At 36.0% G+C, this 20,114-nt stretch overlaps 1 protein-coding gene across 1 annotated transcript; it reads right to left on the bottom strand.

Moving 5' to 3' along the window:
• Positions 1 to 845: 845 nt before the first annotated feature.
• On the bottom strand, positions 846 to 19,521 carry LOC111051902 (26S proteasome regulatory subunit 8). The gene is made up of 6 exons (XM_039440507.1): positions 19,149 to 19,521; positions 16,676 to 16,868; positions 12,480 to 12,612; positions 10,066 to 10,219; positions 6,242 to 6,451; positions 846 to 1,046 (listed from the first exon to the last, which is right to left on the bottom strand). Exons 1-6 carry the CDS (start codon positions 19,365 to 19,367, stop codon positions 906 to 908), a joined length of 1,050 nt encoding a protein of 349 aa, XP_039296441.1. The 5' UTR covers positions 19,368 to 19,521; the 3' UTR covers positions 846 to 905.
• Between the last annotated feature and the right edge of the window lie 593 nt (positions 19,522 to 20,114).

Raw genomic sequence — 20,114 nt, forward strand, 5'->3', positions numbered from 1 at the left:
TCCTTGGCTGAAACAGCTGAGACTTTCGTCGTCTGTGGATAGTAAAAAGTGAGCGAGTGATTCTGTGGAAAATCAAAATATCGCATCCCCGAAATTCATAAGCTGACGTTTAGCCAGCTGTGAAATATAAACACCATCATTTTAGAGAATTGTGTTCTGTTTATCAATAAATTAAAATAACGAGCGAAGTTCGGTGACCCGATATTTATACTGCATTAGTTGAGTAATATAATTTAAAAAAAATTATACCCTCAATAGTTTTTGAGCTCACGAGCTCATTGAAATCTTGCATCAATTTAAAAACCATGAATTGTTGCACCTGAAAATATTACGAGTATAAAATAATTGAGAATTTAGCTGACCAATCTCTATTATACTGTATTAGTTAAGTAATATGATTCAACAAAAAATTATACCCTTAATACTTTTTGAGCTCACGAGCTCATTGAAATCTTGCATCAATATAAAAACTATGAATTGTTGCCCCTGAAAATATAACGAGTATAAAATAATTAAGAATTTAGCTGACCAATCTCTATTATACTGTATTAGTGAAGTAATATAATTAAACAAGAAATTATACCTCTAATAATTTTTGAAATCAAGACCGTATCCAAATCTTGTATCAACATTAAAACTCTATTGTTGCCCCTGAAAATATAACGAGTATAAAATAATTGAGAATTTAGTTGACAAATCTTTATTATACTGTATTAGTTAAGTAATATAATTCAACAAAAAATTATACCATTAATAATTTTTGAAATCACGAGCTCATTCAAATCTTGTATCAATATTAAAACTACAAATTGTTGCCACTGATAGAAAATATAACTTAAACGAGCATTGAGAACTTAGTTGACCAATGTTTATTAGCAATACAATAATTTGAAATAAACGCACATTTACTTCCACAATTTCTTGATAGACATATTCTTCTCAGAGTCCTTCTGCATGACTTTAGCGACCGCCATTTCGAAGTCCTCCTGAGTCACATGGACTCTCCTCTCTCTCAGAGCGTACATACCGGCTTCGGTACACACTCCCTGCAAAATACACAATAATAACTGTTAATTTATCAATTAATTCATGAAAGTTAAGGGTAAGCATTCCTGACCGGCAATTAGGAGGTACTGGGTTTGATTCCCTGGCTGACAAATAATTTTTGAATAGTAGCGCTCATCAAATTTCCATCTAGCTGTTTACCATGTTGTCAATATTTGCAGTAGAAGAATCCTTCGGGGTGATTTACAGCAATTAATTTGGAGGTACTGGGTTCGATTCCCGGGCTGACAAATAATTTTTCAATAGTAGCGCTCATCGAATTTCCATCTGGCTGTTTACCCTGTTGTCAATATTTGCAGTAGCAGAAGTCTTCGGGGTGAATTACAGCATTTAATTTGGAGGTACTGGGTTCGATTCCCGGGCTGACAAATAATGTTTGAATAGTAGCGCTCATCGAATTTCCATCTAGCTGTTTACCCAGTTGTCAATATTTGCAGTAGCAGAAGTCTTCGGGGTGAATCACAGCATTCAATTTGGAGATACTGGGTTCGATTCCCGGGCTGACAAATAATGTTTGAATAGTAGCGCTCATCGAATTTCCATCTAGCTGTTTACCCTGTTGTCAATATTTGCAGTAGCAGAAGCCTTCGGGGTGAATTACAGCATTTAATTTGGATTTTCCTTTAATTATTAATTCATTAGCATTTGAATAATTGCAATATCTCAGTAATTTTCATCTATAAACTCCAACTAGTTATTTACTTGTAAACAGTTTGTTGCTAAAACAGTGACCTTGGCATCCTTGTTCACATGATTTAGTATCCATGTAAGGCTTGCGTACATCTATATTGTGTTAAAACTGTATCACTTATGATGATACGCCGCTCTAACCACTAGACTAAGGATCAACTCACACTTACGCGACTCTAGTCTCTTCTCGACGCAGCATGTGTTTTCAAATGGTGACACTCAGACCAGTCGATTCTAGTCTCCGCGACCTCACGACTGTGAGACTGAGTCGAGCGTCGACTCAACATGTTGGTCGAGCCTCGACTTCGGTTGCGTAGTACCGTGCATTTTTAATGAAAGTGAGGTTATGTTTTATGAAAGTGTGTTTCATTATTTTAGATAAGACAATAATAAGAATTAGATAAGACAATATATTCATAATAATTATTATAAAATTTGTTACATGCTAAGTAGTGACGAATTAGATCTTATATTTCTAATAAAGTAAGGTTAGAAAATGGAGTAGGCATGGAACTGAAGTAGTGACAATGAGCAAGAAAGTCGTAAGGTCGAGAGACTGGAGTCGTACGATTTGAGTCGAGTTAGGCTCAACTGACACTTAGGCGACTGAGGTGGAGAAGAGACAGGACTCTAGTGGAGAGCATGTGTTTCCAAATGGTGACACTCAAGACCAGTCGATTCTAGTCTCCGCGACGTCACCATTTGGAAACACATGCTCTCCACTAGAGTCCTGTCTCTTCTCCACCTGAGTCGCCTAAGTGTCAGTTGAACCGTACTATTACATCAGATATACCGGTATAATTTTCTATAAATGACAGTGGCAAGGCGGAGAATCGACAACGCTTTCCTCCTTATCATTCTCTACTGCCATTGTATCGTCATCCTCACCAAAGTGCGAGATAAATTACTTTTAACATGAAGAGGAGAAACCCATTTCTCCCTCCACAGTTTGTAGCGTAGACACAGACGGACATCCTGCGCACAATTGGATGCGCCGTGTCATTTTGCTTCATGTTCTTGTGATGAAAACATCTCCGTAACATACACAAACCAATATACCTGCTGACCAGTACACTACTTGGAACATTGTCAGCAATAGATGGAGGGGAGTGTTGCCGCGTCGCCGCGTTACAAAGCTTTCTCACTCAGACACAAAAGAAGGAGAATGCTGCTAGGTAGTGGGAGTGATTAGTGGAGGATAGAGCATCAAACCTCTCCGTCTTCGAGAAAGAGCCGTGTTAAAAGTAATTTATCTCGCACTTTAGACTGTATTTTATGTAATCTATAATTAAGGTGGAGAAGACCACCTGAATCGCGTACGTGTGAGTTCAGCCTTAGAGAAGTGATTATACATTTTCGAATACTTTCCTGGTACTCCCTAGAAAAACAGTATAAAATTCCAACAAAAATGAAATATCATTGAGAAAAACAACTACATGTTCAGGTACTTTGAATGGAATTATAACCGCACTGTTCTGTATCAAATTATGGTGTTGTGTATCAAGTTGAGATGATACTGTATCATATTGTCGGTGTGCCGAACACTAATTGCTATAGTGAGGTCCACGTTATAATGACAGTATTTGATCAACTTTGGTTTTGCTCTCCTTGTCTATCATTCTACAAAGCAGGTAGCGCTATACTGTTTTGTATCAAATTATGTTGATGTCTATCATATTGTGTTGATACTGTATCATATTGTGGTTGTTCTTGATCTATAGTGAGGTCCACGTTATAATGACAGTATTTGATCAACTTTGGTTTTGCTCTCCTAGTTTATCATTCGACAAAACCGGTGGTACTATCCTTTTCTAGGTCCACAACGATGTCAATTATGTTTTTGACAGTGTAGAAATATAATTAATTAATGCAGAGAATCGGTATCGCTATTCTTCTATCTTCATCCACTGCCATTATAACGTGGACCACACTATAACAAGGTTTTTATAGAAAGACCTTGTTATCTTCATTAGCAGCCCCTGTACACTTGAAAACGAGTCATAATGATGTGTGTGAGAACATGCATGTCCTAATTTTAGTGGCCAACCTACGGGCCAAGCCACACAGAGCGTTTTTCAAACGAGTCGGCAAGGCAGGAAGCTCTCTGATTGGCTGATTGGGTTGATGTTCGGGAATCAGCTGATAACCAGCCAATCGGAGAGCTTCCTGCCTTGCCGACTCGTCTGAAAACGACTCGTGTGGCTTGGTCATTATTTACACTTAAATGATGCTTCATTCAAAGATTAATACAGAATATCAAATCCTGAATATCTCTATGCTGTTCTGTATCAAATTACAATGTTGTGTATCAAGTTGAGATGATACTGTATCATATTGTCGAACACTAATTGCTATAGTGAGGTCCACGTTATAATGACAGTATTTGATCAACATTGGTGTTGCTATCCTTGTCTATCATTCCACAAAGCATATAGTGCTATCCTGTTCAGTATCAAATTATGGTGTTGTGTAGCAAGTTGAGATGATACTGTATCATATTGTGGTTGTTCTTGTTCTATAGTGAGGTCCACGCTATAAAGTCAGCAACTAATCAACATTGGTGTTGCTATCCTTGTCTGTCATTCGACAAAGCAGATAGCTCTATCCTACTTTTTATCAAATTATAGTGTTGTGTATCAAGATGAGATGATACTGTACCATGTGTGGGGATACTGTATCATATTGTGGTTGTTCTTGTTCTATAGTGAGGTCCACGTTATAAAGTCAGCACCTGATTAAAATTGTTTCGCTATCATTGTCTGTCATTAGACAAAGCAGATACCTCCATTCTTTTCCAACTTCGTACCGTTTCAAAATTGTTTGTATGCTACATAGTAAAATATGATGTGGCAACGTTACGGAGTTGGAAAAGAATATAGCTCTATCTGCTTTGTCGGATGTGATTGACAAGGATAGCAACATCAATGTTGATCAAATACTGCCATTATAACGTGGACCTCACTATGGTAATATCCCACTCAAATCTTAAGATTTATCTCAAATTTAGGTGTCCTCCTAACTTTGACCTCAGCCCCGGATGCCCCCGGCATGAGGTTGATGCCCCTGGTGAGGTTCATCTTAACAGTGACGTTTGCAACATAATCGCCTTATATACCATATCTCCTTCTTCTTCTTCTTTGGCTGTGCCTTATCCCATTTAAATGGGGTCGGCATTCCTTCCTCTTAGTCTGCCTCACCACAAAGCCCTATCCAATGCTTGCTCTCTCCTCCCGCAAGTCAGCCGCTATTCTATCTCCCCACCTCATCCTAGGTCTACCTCGTCCTCTCACACCATCCAAAACCAAATCCTCTCCAACATAATCCTCCTCCCGTCGCTGTACATGCCCAAACCACCTCATCCTAAAACTAAATTAGGAAATTGAAGAAGTTTTAGGCAATAGCCTGTTTTTTTCTTTTCCGATTCTTGTATTTTTTTTTTGCTAACCTTATAAATAAATAAATAAATCCTTGTATCCTGCATTTTCTTTCCCAGTGGTCCAACTTTTACAGTGCCTCTGATCAATTTATTTCTTATTTATATACCATATACTAATACTATATACTACGGTATATATAAGAAGATGATAGGTGTCACGCGCATGTTTGTGGTAAATTTCCGGTGTAGCTGACGTCATTTTATATCCAATCATCTGTATTTAACAAATAAGTTTCATGAATTGCCAATAGGTGTTAAAACCTCGATTGGTGGTGATGACGTAATCTAGCTGGCTGGCCACTGCGCACACATTTCATGACCACTACCGTTTTCATCTAAATATCGTGGTCTGTACCATGGCATATCACCATAAATGATACAGTATCAACACAATATGATACAGTATCAACACAATATGAAACAGTATTATCTCATCTTGACACACAACACCATAATTTGATACGAAACTTACAAACTTTGAATGAATTCTACAAACCATGGGATATCTTCTTATGCTATCTTTTCACTATGCTATACTCTAGGTGTTTTCCGAACCACCCACCTTGACTTCAGCCCCAGATGCCCCCGGCATGAGCTCGGCAATCTTCCTGAGATCGATTCAGTTAACAGTGACATTTGCAACATAAACGCCCTATACCATGGCACAATTATCACCATAAATGATACAGTATCAACACAATATGATACAGTATTAACACAATATGATACAGTATCATCTCAACTTGATACACAACACCATAATTTGATACAAAACTTCCAACTTTGAATGAATTCTACAAACCATGGGATATCTTCTTATGTTATATTTTTACTATGCTATAACTGACCTTCAATCATGGATCCCTGGTGATCATCATCACAGTATGATACAGTACCAACACAACATGATACAGTATCATCTAAACTTGATACAAAACACCATAATTTGATACGAAACTCCCAAAAAACTTTGAATGAATTCTACAAACTATAGGATATCTACTTATGCCATCTTTTCTTTACACTGTAGGTGTTTTCCGAACCACCCACCTTGACTTCAGCCCCAGATGCCCCCGGCATGAGCTCGGCGATCTTCCTGAGGTTGATGCCTCTGGTGAGGTTCATCTTGCGCGAATGGATGCGCAGAATGTCGAGACGCGCCTCCTCATTGGGAGGGGGAAACTCGATCTTGCGGTCAATACGGCCGGGACGCAACAGAGCCGGATCCAAGATGTCGATGCGGTTCGTTGCCATTATCACCTAAACAAAAAAGGGAAACATTTGTGTGGTAAAAAGGGAAATATTTGATGAAATTAATGAAAAAACACTGAAAGAAGGAGACACGATGTAGTGAAAACATTATAAACCAAGGTCTATAAATACAGGTCATGACACTCGTGTTCCTTATGGAGCGGCCATTATGTGGGTTCTTTATGGCGGTACATTTCAAATACTCCAATCTGCTCAAAACGAATCATGCATTACGCTTTCTAAAAACAATACTCTGGTTCAGATAATTTGTAATTTTTTCGATTTTTTAATAATGAAATTTCAATAATAAATGGTTTAATAATTCATTTTTTTATTATTAAAAATTGTTCTTATTCTTGTAACTTGTTATGATTCATAAGGCATTGGGACAAAAGGCCAACCTCAAAAAGAGTTTGAAGTTCCCAATCTAAAAATCAACAATTCAGTTCCTAGTTAGAATCTAAATATTATTATTCTGTGGGAAGAATTTATTTTACAATTCAAAGCCAAGCAATATTCCTTGAACAATCTATTGTTGTTCAATCTACAATGATAACAGCTGATAAATTTGAAAATTGGTGAACTAGAACCCCATAAAATGGCGATTTTGCAATGCATCACGGGACTGTGTCATGACCTATATTATATTTTATAGACCTTGTTATAAACTGTACAAAAAATGGGGAAACATTTGATGAGATTAGTTTAAAAAGGGGAATATTTGATGAAATATTACATGGGAAACCATAGTTGGCTAGGTATCTTCCTCTTTTTTTTCTCTTCTCCAACACACCCAAACACAAAGCCCATGGTTTTTTATATTTGTAACATTTTATCGTGTTTTATTTGTTTCGTAATTCTTTGTAATTTTGTTTTGTCTTGTTTTGTGTGTTTTTAATAAACTGAAATTGAAATTTATGAAAAAAGCACTGAAAGAAGGAGGAACAATGTTGTGAAAACATAAACTTTTAAAAAAGGATAAAAAACTAGTGGAAAAACAATAAAAGACGGGACAGAATGAGGAACACTGTTATAATAATAGGGCCCGGTTGTACAAAAGCCGGTTAAATTTTAACCGTGATTAATTTCACGAGAACCAACCAGGAAAGGCCTTTTTGAAAAGACGGCTTCTCTGATAGAACTTTTGATCCTCTACCCTTCTTCACCACATAACATGTATAAATTGCCTTCTAATATTGTAATGTGTTCTCATATTTATGTTATTTATTTTATACTGTAATGTTTTTTTATTGATGTAATTAATTTTTATTTCATATTGATGTATCTTATGTGTGTGTGTGAATAAATAAATTGAATTGAATTGAATTGGACACTGTGTATTCAAGAACTAACAAAATATATTTACTCTCATATGCGACGGCACGCATCGGATGATTAGATTTGATGCATTGTTTTCAATTGGAGTGCGGATAGGTATGCGCACTCCAATTGAAAACAATGCATCAAATCATAGCCACCTCTAATAAAAGGCCCCGGCCTACGATATTGCAACGTCGCAGCGTAGGCCTAGAATCTAGTACATGGTTGGTGAAAAAGATCAGCTGATATTTTTTCAAATCTTTTTCACCAATCATGTATTAGATTCTAGGCCTACGCTGCGATGTTGCAGTATCTTAGGCCGGGGCCTTGTATTAAAGGTGGCTAAGGGCCCATATGAATAAAGTTGAGCATTTGCTTATACTTCTAAAATATTGAGCATTTGCTTCATTTTCTATGAATAAACGTGAGCAAAACCTTTTGCTCATGCTCATCAAAAAAATAGTTTGAGAATTTTCTCAAAAGTAAAAGCTTTTGCTTAAAATTGTATGAATAAACTAGAGCATTTGCTCAACTTTTGAAGCAAATGCTTCAAAAAAGGTGAGTCTAGTCTAGAGCAGCTTATGCTCACCTTTTGCTCATAGTAAAATGGCTCAACTAATTTGTATGAGGAAGAGGAAACTATACCAGATACGATCACAACCAATAGTTGAGAACTATAAAACTATTTTTAGATTCAACCATGATATATATCACCATTATCCCTACAAGAATAAATACAAAAGATAGCTACCTGTTATAAAGATAGCCAACAAAAAATAGGAAATAGGCATTTAAGAAAATGAGAGTGTAGACGATTATAAGAAGGCTATTGGTATTATAAGAATATGCTGAAGATTATTATAGGGATGACATTTTTCACGCTATTATTTCAAAATTATAAACTCAACTAACCTAAAACTCTATTCATAAATAGAAAACAGAGCAGACGACGCAAACAGAAGCGGTGCACCCTACTTGCACATTTAGCGCTTCCGTGAGCTATAAAAACAAAGTAAGGCAACAAAAGCGAATCAGCTGATGAAAAATCTTTAAAATACGTGAGCATTTGCTCTAGAGTTCAGGAGCATAAGGTAAGAGTATAAGGTAAAGATAATTCATATAAAAATGAGCAAATGCTTTTGCTTCTACCTTTTGCTCATGAGCAAAACCTTATGCTCCATGCTCTTGCTCATGAGCATTTGTTCTAGTTTTATTCATATGGGCCATGATCAAATCTAATCGTCTGATCTGTCCGATGCGTGCCGCCCGTCCGATGACGATCTGTGTGCGCCTACCTTAAACCTACAACTTGAGGTTTCTAATATTCAATATTGTATTTGCATTACTCATTGAATTCCTCCACTGAATATGCACCAATTGACAGCAGCTTTCTTCTCAATAGAATTCTAAATTTCAAATGAATGACTCTGGAGAGATGAATGAATCGAATAAATGACTCTGACGAGATGAATGAAATAATTATAACTATTATTAAATAACTATTATTTATAATATAAAGGATATCATTTCGTTATTATATCTAATTAAATAAATGTAAGTATCTTGGTTTAAGTGCAGTAGCATATACTTATATTTATTTTTTGTAAAGCTTTTTTGTATTTGGTTTTTGGCAAATAAAATTCATTCATTCATTCATTCATTCTAATATTCAATATTGTATTTGCAATATTCATTGAATTCCTCCTCTCAATATGCACCAATTGACATCAGCTTCCTTCTCAATAGAATTATGAATTTCAAATGAATGACTCTGGAGAGATGAATGAATCGAATAAATGACTCTGACGAGATGAATGAAATAAATTATAACTATTATTTATAATATAAAGGATATCATTTTGTTATTATATCTAATTAAATAAATGTATGTATCACTTTTTGTGTAGTTGAGAAGTTGATATTGTGGTAATTATTCATATTGAATGAAAAAGACTAAGAAATTGTCAAAAAACCACTGATTTACTGATAATTAGAAAGACCGGTTTCGGTTATTACACCATTGTCAATCTCTGATAAACTGCGAGTTTATCTCTAGGTTCAAACTCGATAAACTGAGAGTTTATCAGAGATTGACAATGGTGTAATAACCGAAACCGGTCTTTCTAATAATCAATAAATCAGTGGTTTTTTGACAATTTCTTAGTCTTTTTCATTCAAAATGTATGTATCTTGGTTTAAGTGCAGTAGCATATACTTATATTTATTTTTTGTAAAGCTTTTTTGTATTTTGTTTTTGGCAAATAAAATTCATTCATTCAAAAAAATGAATGACCAAACAGTACCTTGATGTTTTTGGTGGCCTCGAAGCCGTCCAGCTGATTCAGCAGTTCTAACATAGTTCGCTGCACCTCGGAGTCACTGCCGCTAGCTGACTCAATACGCGAGGAGCCGATTGAATCGATCTCGTCCATGAAGATGATCGACGGTGCGTGCTCCCTTAAATGAATCAACACAATTAAACCACAGGAAAATTGAAAAATTCATACAAGTCACAATAAACACAGTTGAAAGTTGAAATACGAGAAAAAATAATCGATTTTATCCATGAAGACAATTCACGGTGCGTGTTCCCTTAAATAAATTAACACAATTAGAACACAGGAAAATTGAAAAATTCATACAATAACTCGAAATATTTGATTGATTGAGTACTTTATTTATGTAGATTACAATATATACTGGCTTATACACTTATATACAATAGCTTACAATACAGCAAAATTATAGATGAATTTACATAATATAGACTAAGAAAATAATTATTGAACTGTATATGATATGAAAAAGCAATTTGTAATATAATAACTATAGATAATAATCATATTGTTATGCATCTACATAAATTGGCGGAGCTTTGGACATATGAATGTCCATTCTTCGGAAAGAATATTAAAAATATCCTCCCCACTAACTCTCTGAGATATACGAGACAAAAGAATCTATTACGTCCATAAAGAAATTTAGGAACAGAAGTTTTGAGCTAGCACTTGTTTTTTCATTCAGATATTGTAATTTTTTTATCAAATGGATTAATAATCAAATCAAATTCGAAATTTCTAGTTTATTTATTTCTGGACTGAAAAGTGGACTCAAATCAATTCAAGTGGATAGCATAACCTATAATTCTTATTCATTAATAACTCTACCTTCATTGTATTATCATTCATCCGATCATCATCATCACCTAGGCTTGAAATACTTCTAGGAAGTCGCCTTTGTAAAATAATAAATAAATAAATAATCGACGGCTTCCTAAAATAAATTAAAACTTTCAGTTACTTTAACTATTCAGCCACTATTCTTGACTTTGAAACTCCTGAGAGACCAAAATACGTTCTTACAACTACTTTAGACAATTGGAAAAGAGTTTTAATATTATTTCTGAGAAAGTTTCTCGCTTTCACCACCCACTTATCTTTTGAAACAAAAAAGTTTCTACCATGTCGAAAATGTCATATTTTTGGTCGAAATGTCTCGACATTGACGAACATAATTATTGATTAAAAATAACTCTAGAGCCCGGTTGCACAAAAGTTGAATTTTAATCATGGTTCATTCCTCGAGAACCAATCAGAGAAGGCTTTTTTGAAAAGAAGGCTTCTCTGATTGGTTCTCGTGGAATTAATCACGATTAAAATTTAACCGGCTTTTGTGCAACTTAGGGTCGTTTGCACAGTATAGATTGCTAAACTCGATTAAGTTAATCGAGTTTAAGTTAATCTGAAAGTTTAAACTTGAATCGGTTTTCTCAGTGCATTTAGTGATCCAGTTTAAGTTAAACTAGTTTAGCGTTAAGTTGGTAATAGAATGTCATCGTTTATAATATCAGGAAGGCTGATTTTTACAGGAAATTTGTTATTTGTTTACAAACCATCAGTAAATTGAGGTTATGTAGCTACTATTTTCTTGTTCAAAATCCACAGAGCTGTAAGCTATACCCTGTACGGTAATAAAAGTAGAAAGCGATCAAGAAATTCTTTAAAAACTTATGTTTAGTTGGTACCAAGAAACAATTTTAGAATGTAAGATAAAAAAGTTATTTTGTTACGCTTGAATCTACTATGGTCTTCCTTGTTTATTAGAAATCTCTCGAAAGCAAAATAGCTCAGTTATGTGTTATTGAAAACATGTTTTCTAATAAAAAACACTGTTAAAAATTGTCTTAATTTCTATCAAGTGGTTTATTCAATCGAATACTAAATTGGCAGTTGCTTTACTCAAGCAAAACCGTTGAAAAAATTCTCTATCATCCCAGAAATTTAAATTATTCGTTTTTTGTTTAATTTTTCTTAGTTTCAAAATTCCTTTGCAGTCATCTCTATCAATAGCATTAAAAACTTCTATCAATTCCTGCCAATTCTATCAATAATGATTCACTATAACCTAAATAATTATTATCGTCTACAGAAGCATTAAAAACAACCGTCGAAAAATAATTTACTATCAGCTGTTTCCCCATGAAATCTTTACAGATGTCAAGTTAATCCAAATTATTTTTGGTTTAAACCTCCTGCTTTGGAGGTTTAAACTTTTCCAAAGTTTAAACTCAATACACAGTTTAAACTGATACTGTGCAAACGGAGTTTTAGTTTAAACCAAAAAAAATCCAGATTTGATTTAAGCTTTAGCTTAAACTTACACTGTGCAAGCGGCCTTAAGAAGTAGTATAAATTGATTGTAAACCAGTGTTACCAACCTGGCCATAACGAATAGCTCCCGCACCATACGGGATCCCTCTCCTATGAACTTCTGCACCAGCTCGGATCCCGAGACACGGATGAAGGTACACTCTGTGTGGTGGGCGACGGCCCTGGCTAACAGTGTTTTACCTAAAAATAACACACATTTACACTTGTAAAAATAAAATTAATAAATTAAAACTGAACTATGATCAACTCCATCATAATACAAAAAGAGTTTGACAATGATCGACTGAGAAGCTGAGAACAAATTCAGATGAAAATTTGTTGCTTTCAACACTAGACTGGAGTCTTGTAATTCAATCAAATCTCTTTTATTGTCAGAAACACTTTCACATGTTAAAACAATCGTCAAACAAACATTTACACCAATCAATATTTCTAAAGTCATAAAACAATAATTCTGTGGCTTAGTGCAAAAACTACCAATGTCTATTTTTTCAAAAATGATTTTAATACATCCCTAATATCGATTACTTTTAGTTCCAGAAGTGCCAATGTCCTATCTCAAAGCAATAAAAAGTTATACAATTCATACTACCAATGTAATGATTGTCTACCAATTGTCAATGTCAATTTGTCTACCAATCTCAGAGTGCAAAAACTACCAATGAAGACATATTATGTTTTTAGATTGTCATTCATACTCCGTGCCAGAACTACCAATGTCGACTTCTGCACTTCTAGCACTCGCATTTCCGTATTGAAATGCCGTAGTGCGAAAATACAAGTTGAACTTTCAAGCTGATTTGTGAGAAAGTTGATATTTTGACATGAGTAGTTCTTGCACCAAGCCACAGAATTATTCATTCTTTATTTGTTCTTAGTACATAATGAAATGTGAATTTCATTCATTAAAAGTGGATTTGACAAGAATAGAATAGTGATTAACTTATTGGAATTAACAGTTCTCACAGTTTTCAAGAGTTTCAAAGAGGTATAAGAGTATTATCATAGAGAAACGATAGCGTAAGTAGATATCCCATAAAGAATACTTTATTCTATACGAATTCTATACTTTTCCATTTGTTGACTGTTGCTCTGTCTAAGGGTATACTGATGGACTCCCCTGGTGACGGTGAGTTGTCAAAAGCATCCTGAAAAACAGTAAATAATAACATAGAGAAACAATAGCATAAGTAGATATTCCATGGTATGTGGCGTTTATGTCGCAACTTTTACTGTTATCTCAAGCCGATTTTTACTGGTTTGACCGGGTAAGAGTGTATGAACGGCACAATATGAGAGACTACCAGCGTAGTCTCTCATATTTTCTTTCCTTCACAGGAAAGAACTACATGAACTATCGACTTGAGATAACAGTAAAAGTTGCGACATAAACGCCACATACCATGGAATATCTACTTATGCTATTGTTTCTCTATGTTATTATTTACTGTTTTTCAGGATGCTTTTGACAACTCACCGTCACCAGGGGAGTCCATCAGTATACCCTTAGACAGAGCAACAGTCAACAAATGGAAAAGTATAGAATGTTTCTCAATTAAAATAGTTATTTGTGCAACTAGTGCGCAAAGTGACAGTTTGCTGCACCGAAAGAAACGTTTACGGCTCGGGCGGAATGGTTTCTTGAGTGCAGCAGAGGAACTTTGCGCACGTATTTCACATTAAGTTTTTCCTACAGTTACCATTGAATATGAAAAGTGGGTAATTATGGGTAAAATTTGCCTGAAATGCATAAAATGTTTTTCTGTGAAATTTTATTATTGATAAAAACCTTAATCCTAAAATCCTAAAGTCCTCGTTGTCCTTGGTTATAATATATAATGAATAATAATTAGCGCGTTGTGCTTGGTTGCACCTCTGCTCACTATAGCAGCCACAGCAGTCACTGTTACCAACTTCATTTTGATTTTGCTGCACTGTTGCTCCATATAACCTACTAAGTATTTTGTGTTGCCATGTTGCAAATCTGGAGTGCAGAAAAATTTTTCCCGCACTAGAGCGGAAAAGTGATTCTTTGCGTTCTGTAATCAGTGCAGCAATGGCCACTTTTCAACGTAACTGTAGGAAAAAATCTTTTTCAACTATACTACCATATCAGAGCTCTTTCTCAACTGTTTATTAGAAATTCCTTTCTCTTTTCAACCATGTCCTCAGATTTTGTCTGATAGTCTTCTAGTTATTCTCGTTTTAATGACGGTAATCAGGTCTATTTAAAAATATCGATAGATCTCAAAAACTAAAGTCGATATGAGAAAATTCTACTGGCCATTTTTTGTAGCATGTCATGTCATCCATGGGCTTCAGCTGTTACACCTTTCGTGGGACACCTGCATTACTCTCTCAACTTGAATCGCTATTTTATTTGTATTTGTGTTAATATTGCAATAGAAATAATTGAATCAAGATATCCGTCAACATCATCTTCACCGCTACACAGATCACTTTCACACTTCAACTACTTTATAACGTTGACTTCTCTTTTTGTGTAGTTGAGAAGTTGATATTGTGGTAATTATTCATATTGAATGAAAAAGACTAAAAATTGTCAAAAACCACAGATTTATTGATACTTAGAAAGACCGGTTTCGGTTATTACACCATTGTCAATCTCTGATAAACTAAAATTAATTGAAAGAGCAGCAGAATTTATACTAGTAGGCGAGTACTGCTATTGGTCAAGGGCATGAACGCCTGCCATTGGCCCAGCTAGACAGTCTCCTCCCACTTAACGGTGTCACAAAATGGCGGCTTAAGCAACAGAATCGCCATGATAACAAAATTTACTTTCAGTACAAAATAAGAACCAAGAAAACAAGTGTGAAAGATAATAAAACAAATATGTAAATGGAAAAACTATTGACTATTCTAATAAAAAAGGCAGTTCTTTGAATATTCTAGAGGCTTTAGAAATAACAAGAGTAATTAAGGAAAATTCCCAGTATAGTTTAAATGACCAGATTCATTTAAACCAATACAACACTACGAATTTAGTTTTATCATAAAATTGTAAGCATACATTAGTCAATAGTTTGTCCATTTACACATTTTATCCTAAATTCTAAATTCCTAGTTTATAAATATTTTGGACTCAAAATTGGACAAAAAACGTGAAGTGTGACCATAACCTATTTTTTGGACAATTTGTATCTAAATTTGGGAAAGGAACAGTTTTGGGCTTTAAGCCTGTTGTTCCTCCCCCAATCATTCATAGTTGAGAATTATATTGTATCTATTAATGTATAAATAAATAAATATTTGTTTTATTATCTTTCACACTTGTTTTCTTGGTTCTTATTTTGTACTGAAAGTAAATTTTTCTATCATGGTGATTCTGTTGCTTAAGCCGCCATTTTGTGACACCGTTGAGTGGGAGGAGACTGTCTAGCTGGGCCAATGGCAGGCGTTCATGCCCTTGACCAATGCCAGTACTCGCCTACTAGTATAAATTCTGCTGCTCTTTCAATTAGTTTTAGTTTATCAGAGATTGACAATGGTGTAACAACCGAAACCGGTCTTTCTAAGTATCAATAAATCTGTGGTTTCTAACAATTTCTTAGTCTTTTTCATTCAACGTTGACTTCACTGTAGGATTATGATATAGAGATGATAGACAAGGATAGCAACACCAATGTTAATCAGGTGCTGACTTTATAACATGGACCTCACTACAGAACAAGAACAACCACAACATGATACAGTATCAACACAATATGATACTGTACAATATCAACTTGATACACAACACTATGATTTGATACATTCGCTATCTGCTTTGTGGAATGATGAACAAGGATAGCAATACTAATGTTAATCAGGTGCTGACTTTATAACATGGACCTCACTACAGAACAAGAACAACCACAACATGATACAGTATCAACACAATATGATACAGTATCATATCAACTTGATACACAACACTATGATTTGATACATTCGCTATCTGCTTTGTGAAATGATAGACAAGGATAGCAACACCAATGTTAATCAGGTGCTGACTTTATAACATGGACCTCACTACAGAACAAGAACAACCACAACATGATACAGTATCAACACAATATGATACAGTATCATATCAACTTGATACACAACACTATGATTTGATACATTCGCTATCTGCTTTGTGGAATGATAAACAAGGATAGCAACACCAATGTTAATCAGGTGCTGACTTTATAACGTGGACCTCACTATATTTCAACTTTTTTTTCAGACAACTCACCGGTTCCAGGGGGTCCATACAACAGCACACCCTTGGGCTGAGCAATTCCTAGGACATCGAACAGCTCCGGATGTTTGACAGGCAGCTCGATCACCTCTTTGATCTCCTTGATCTGCTTGTCGAGTCCTCCCACCATCTCGTACGTCGAGTCGGGCACTTTTTCCACCATCATCAGCGAGACAAGGGGGTCTACCTGTTAGCCAAATAAATAATCTATAATATAATAAAGGAAAGAACTGGCTTATACACGTAGGGGATAGGAAATTCACGAATGACGCATCATCACGTCTCAACTACTCAACTCATTAACTTCACATTTTGCATATAGATTCTCAATTTACCGAGGATGGTTATAGGCCTATTTTATAATTCTTCATGATGACAGTAGGTCAAGTTTTCAGTTTAGAATGTGAGAATATTGATACTGATGGACACGCATAATAATACCATGACTGCAAAACAAAATATTGAAACCAAAGACCTTAAAGCTGTGATTAGACCAAATTTAATAACAAAATGTTAATAACTCAATCCTTATAGATCATATTAGATTGAACATAACTTATCATACACATGATGAACACGTGTGTTTGTCAACTTGCGTTCAATCTAATAGAATCTATAAGGATTAAGTTATAACCATTTTGTTAATAACTTTTGTGTAAACCCAGCTTAAAGATGCATACCTATATTTGATTGAAACTATAGACCTTATGGAAATACAGCAATAGACTGGCTTCTCAACACATCTGTGTAATCACTTGTCAGCTGATTTATGATGAATAATTCTATAGTCTGATGTTCACATGACAGCGACTTACGCTCGGTTGGCAAATCGCTCGATTTTCCAGTCTCGTACACATGACAGCGATTCATGAGCGATTTGCCCTCGGTTAAGTCTGAGACTACAACCGCCGCGATTCGCCGGCGACTACTAAAACCGAGCGATGCATGTGTACGGCACCATGTGTTTCCCTATACCTGGCAACCGCTCGGTTGGTCAACCGCGCGACAACCGAGCGTCAACCGCGCGACAACCGAGCGTCAATCGCGCAACAACCGAGCGTAAATCGCTGTCATGTGGACAGGCTCTTACTTTAATTGATTCCTTGCAGAGCACAGGTTACCTGCTAGTATAATATAATAATATCTTGTGACCTGGCTTGGCTGAGGTCTGGTGTCAGAGTTTTCTGGTCACAACTGATCAATTTCAGGGCCTCTCACATCACCTAACGACTGTTTTTTAGGCAGCCGGGACCGACAGTAATTCAACAACTATACAGTAGGCGTCCCGTAGCTTTGCCACCCTGGAATATAGGAAAGGTACGGTTCGTGGGGTAATAGTTACGGCTTTGGAGTGGCCGTAGTCGAGTGGATCAGATGCTGGCTTCATGATTCAGAGGCCCTGGTTCAAATCCCGGCCCGGGCAAGATATTCATCTCGAGCCACTCCCGTGTTTCGGATGGACACGTTAAGCCGTCGGTCCCGGCTGCCTAAAGAGCAGTCGTTAGGTCATGTCAGAGGCCTGAAATTGATCAGTTGCGACCTGAAAACTCTGACACCAGACCTGAGCCAGCCAGGTCACTCAATATTATTATTAATCATTCTTTTAATTGTTTGGTTTAATTTTTTTCTTAGAAGAGAATGATGGGCTCATGTAATTGAAGCTCCAGAACTTACTAAAATGATAGCATTAAGAAGGGGAAAATTATAGTTACGGCTTTGAAAAACATCAGCTTCAGAGACCCTAGATAGAGGATGCTTCCTACAGAGCTTCATTGCAGGAAGCTCGCTAGACACAGAGATTCTTCATGAATGAGAGAATATTGTAACGTATCACCAACAATAGAAAGAGCATGTTTTGAACGAACGTCAGCTGATAGGTTGTATATCTTTTCGGGTGCAACACGTTGTTTATGAGAAGATACGAAAGAGCATCTGTTGCTGATGGAAAGATACATTAAAGCTCCTTGTGTATCTTTTTGGATGCAACACGTTGTTTATGAGAAGATACGAAAGAGCATCTGTTGCTGATGGAAAGATACATTAAAGCTCCTTGTGTATCTTTTTGGATGCAACACGTTGTTTATGAGAAGATACGAAAGAGCATCTGTTGCGGATGGAAAGATACATTAAAGCTCCTTGTGTATCTTTTTGGATGCAACACGTTGTTTATGAGAAGATACGAATTAACGGCCGGCAGATTCGTCCGATCCAACGGCCGAACGGATCGGTTGAATACGGTTCCAGTGGACGGTTACCCTAATTCAGTATGTTTCGGGGTAGGTTCAACATGAGCGCTTGAGTACTCACTGGAAATTAGAGACCGTTCAGAACGGCACAATCACCGCCGTTGTATCCCACCTCTCATGCGCATGTCCCTCCCAAGTCAGAAGTAATTTTGTACGGAGTATAGTATGTTTCGGGACGCGTTTCAAGCCACCGGGCCCCATCTTCAGCAGTTACTACTCACCTTATTGGGCAGTATCTTGTGCAGTGTGTAGCTCTCGTTTCTCAGCGCGACACGAGAGTTGGGTGTGACGTCATTGATGTCGATATTCTTATCGACATCGACCACGAATTTGCCCTCAGGATGCACTTTGACCAGCACCTTCTTCTTGTCCATGGGTTTGACAACCTCACCCACGTAGGAGCCTTGCTCTTGGAGGAGTTGCAACTCTTCTCGTAACATGCGGACTGAAAAACATCAGAAACAAAATTTATAATTTTAATAATAGTCCAGATGAGTATGAAATTATGTGCCCAGTTCTTAGGCGGGATGCACACCGGAGAAACGCGTTTCGTGAAACAAGTTACAGGAAACGTGTTTCATGCAATCTGCTTCACTCGCACATGCATACAAAAGAAACGGTTTTCCCGTCAGTTCCACGATGGATTCCGATGACAAAGTGGTCATTTTATCATGGTGGCTAAGGAATAAAAAGAAAAAATGAAAGTGCTGGGTACACCAACTGATCAGTGATCAAGACCATAGTTCCTCGTTGTTGCGAACTTGCTCATAAGTGATAGGATAGAATAGAATAGAATGTTTATTTCGCCAAAATTACATAGTTACAAAACATGAATGATACATACAAAGTGCATAATAAAAATGTAAATTATAATAGATCTAAATGATTTGGCACAGCCAGCAAAGTTAAACTTGTGCGCTAGCTGTGAGTTCATAAAGCAAACAGTACGAAGTAGCCTATTGCAATACTGAAAAATGGAAAAATATATATACCTATATAATAAATATTATAGTAATGCTTCTTATAAATAATACAATGATAAGAATTGAATAATTTCGTGTTAAAACCAATTATACAGGTGATAACCAAAAACAAGTCATACAGCCTACATTTAAATCTTCTAAATGCAAACTAATCAAGAAAAATACAATAAAAAATGAAATTTTCAGTTGTGAGCACATCCCAGT

The sequence above is a fragment of the Nilaparvata lugens genome, chromosome 14 (genome assembly GCF_014356525.2).
Source record: "Nilaparvata lugens isolate BPH chromosome 14, ASM1435652v1, whole genome shotgun sequence".
NCBI lineage: Eukaryota > Metazoa > Arthropoda > Insecta > Hemiptera > Delphacidae > Nilaparvata > Nilaparvata lugens.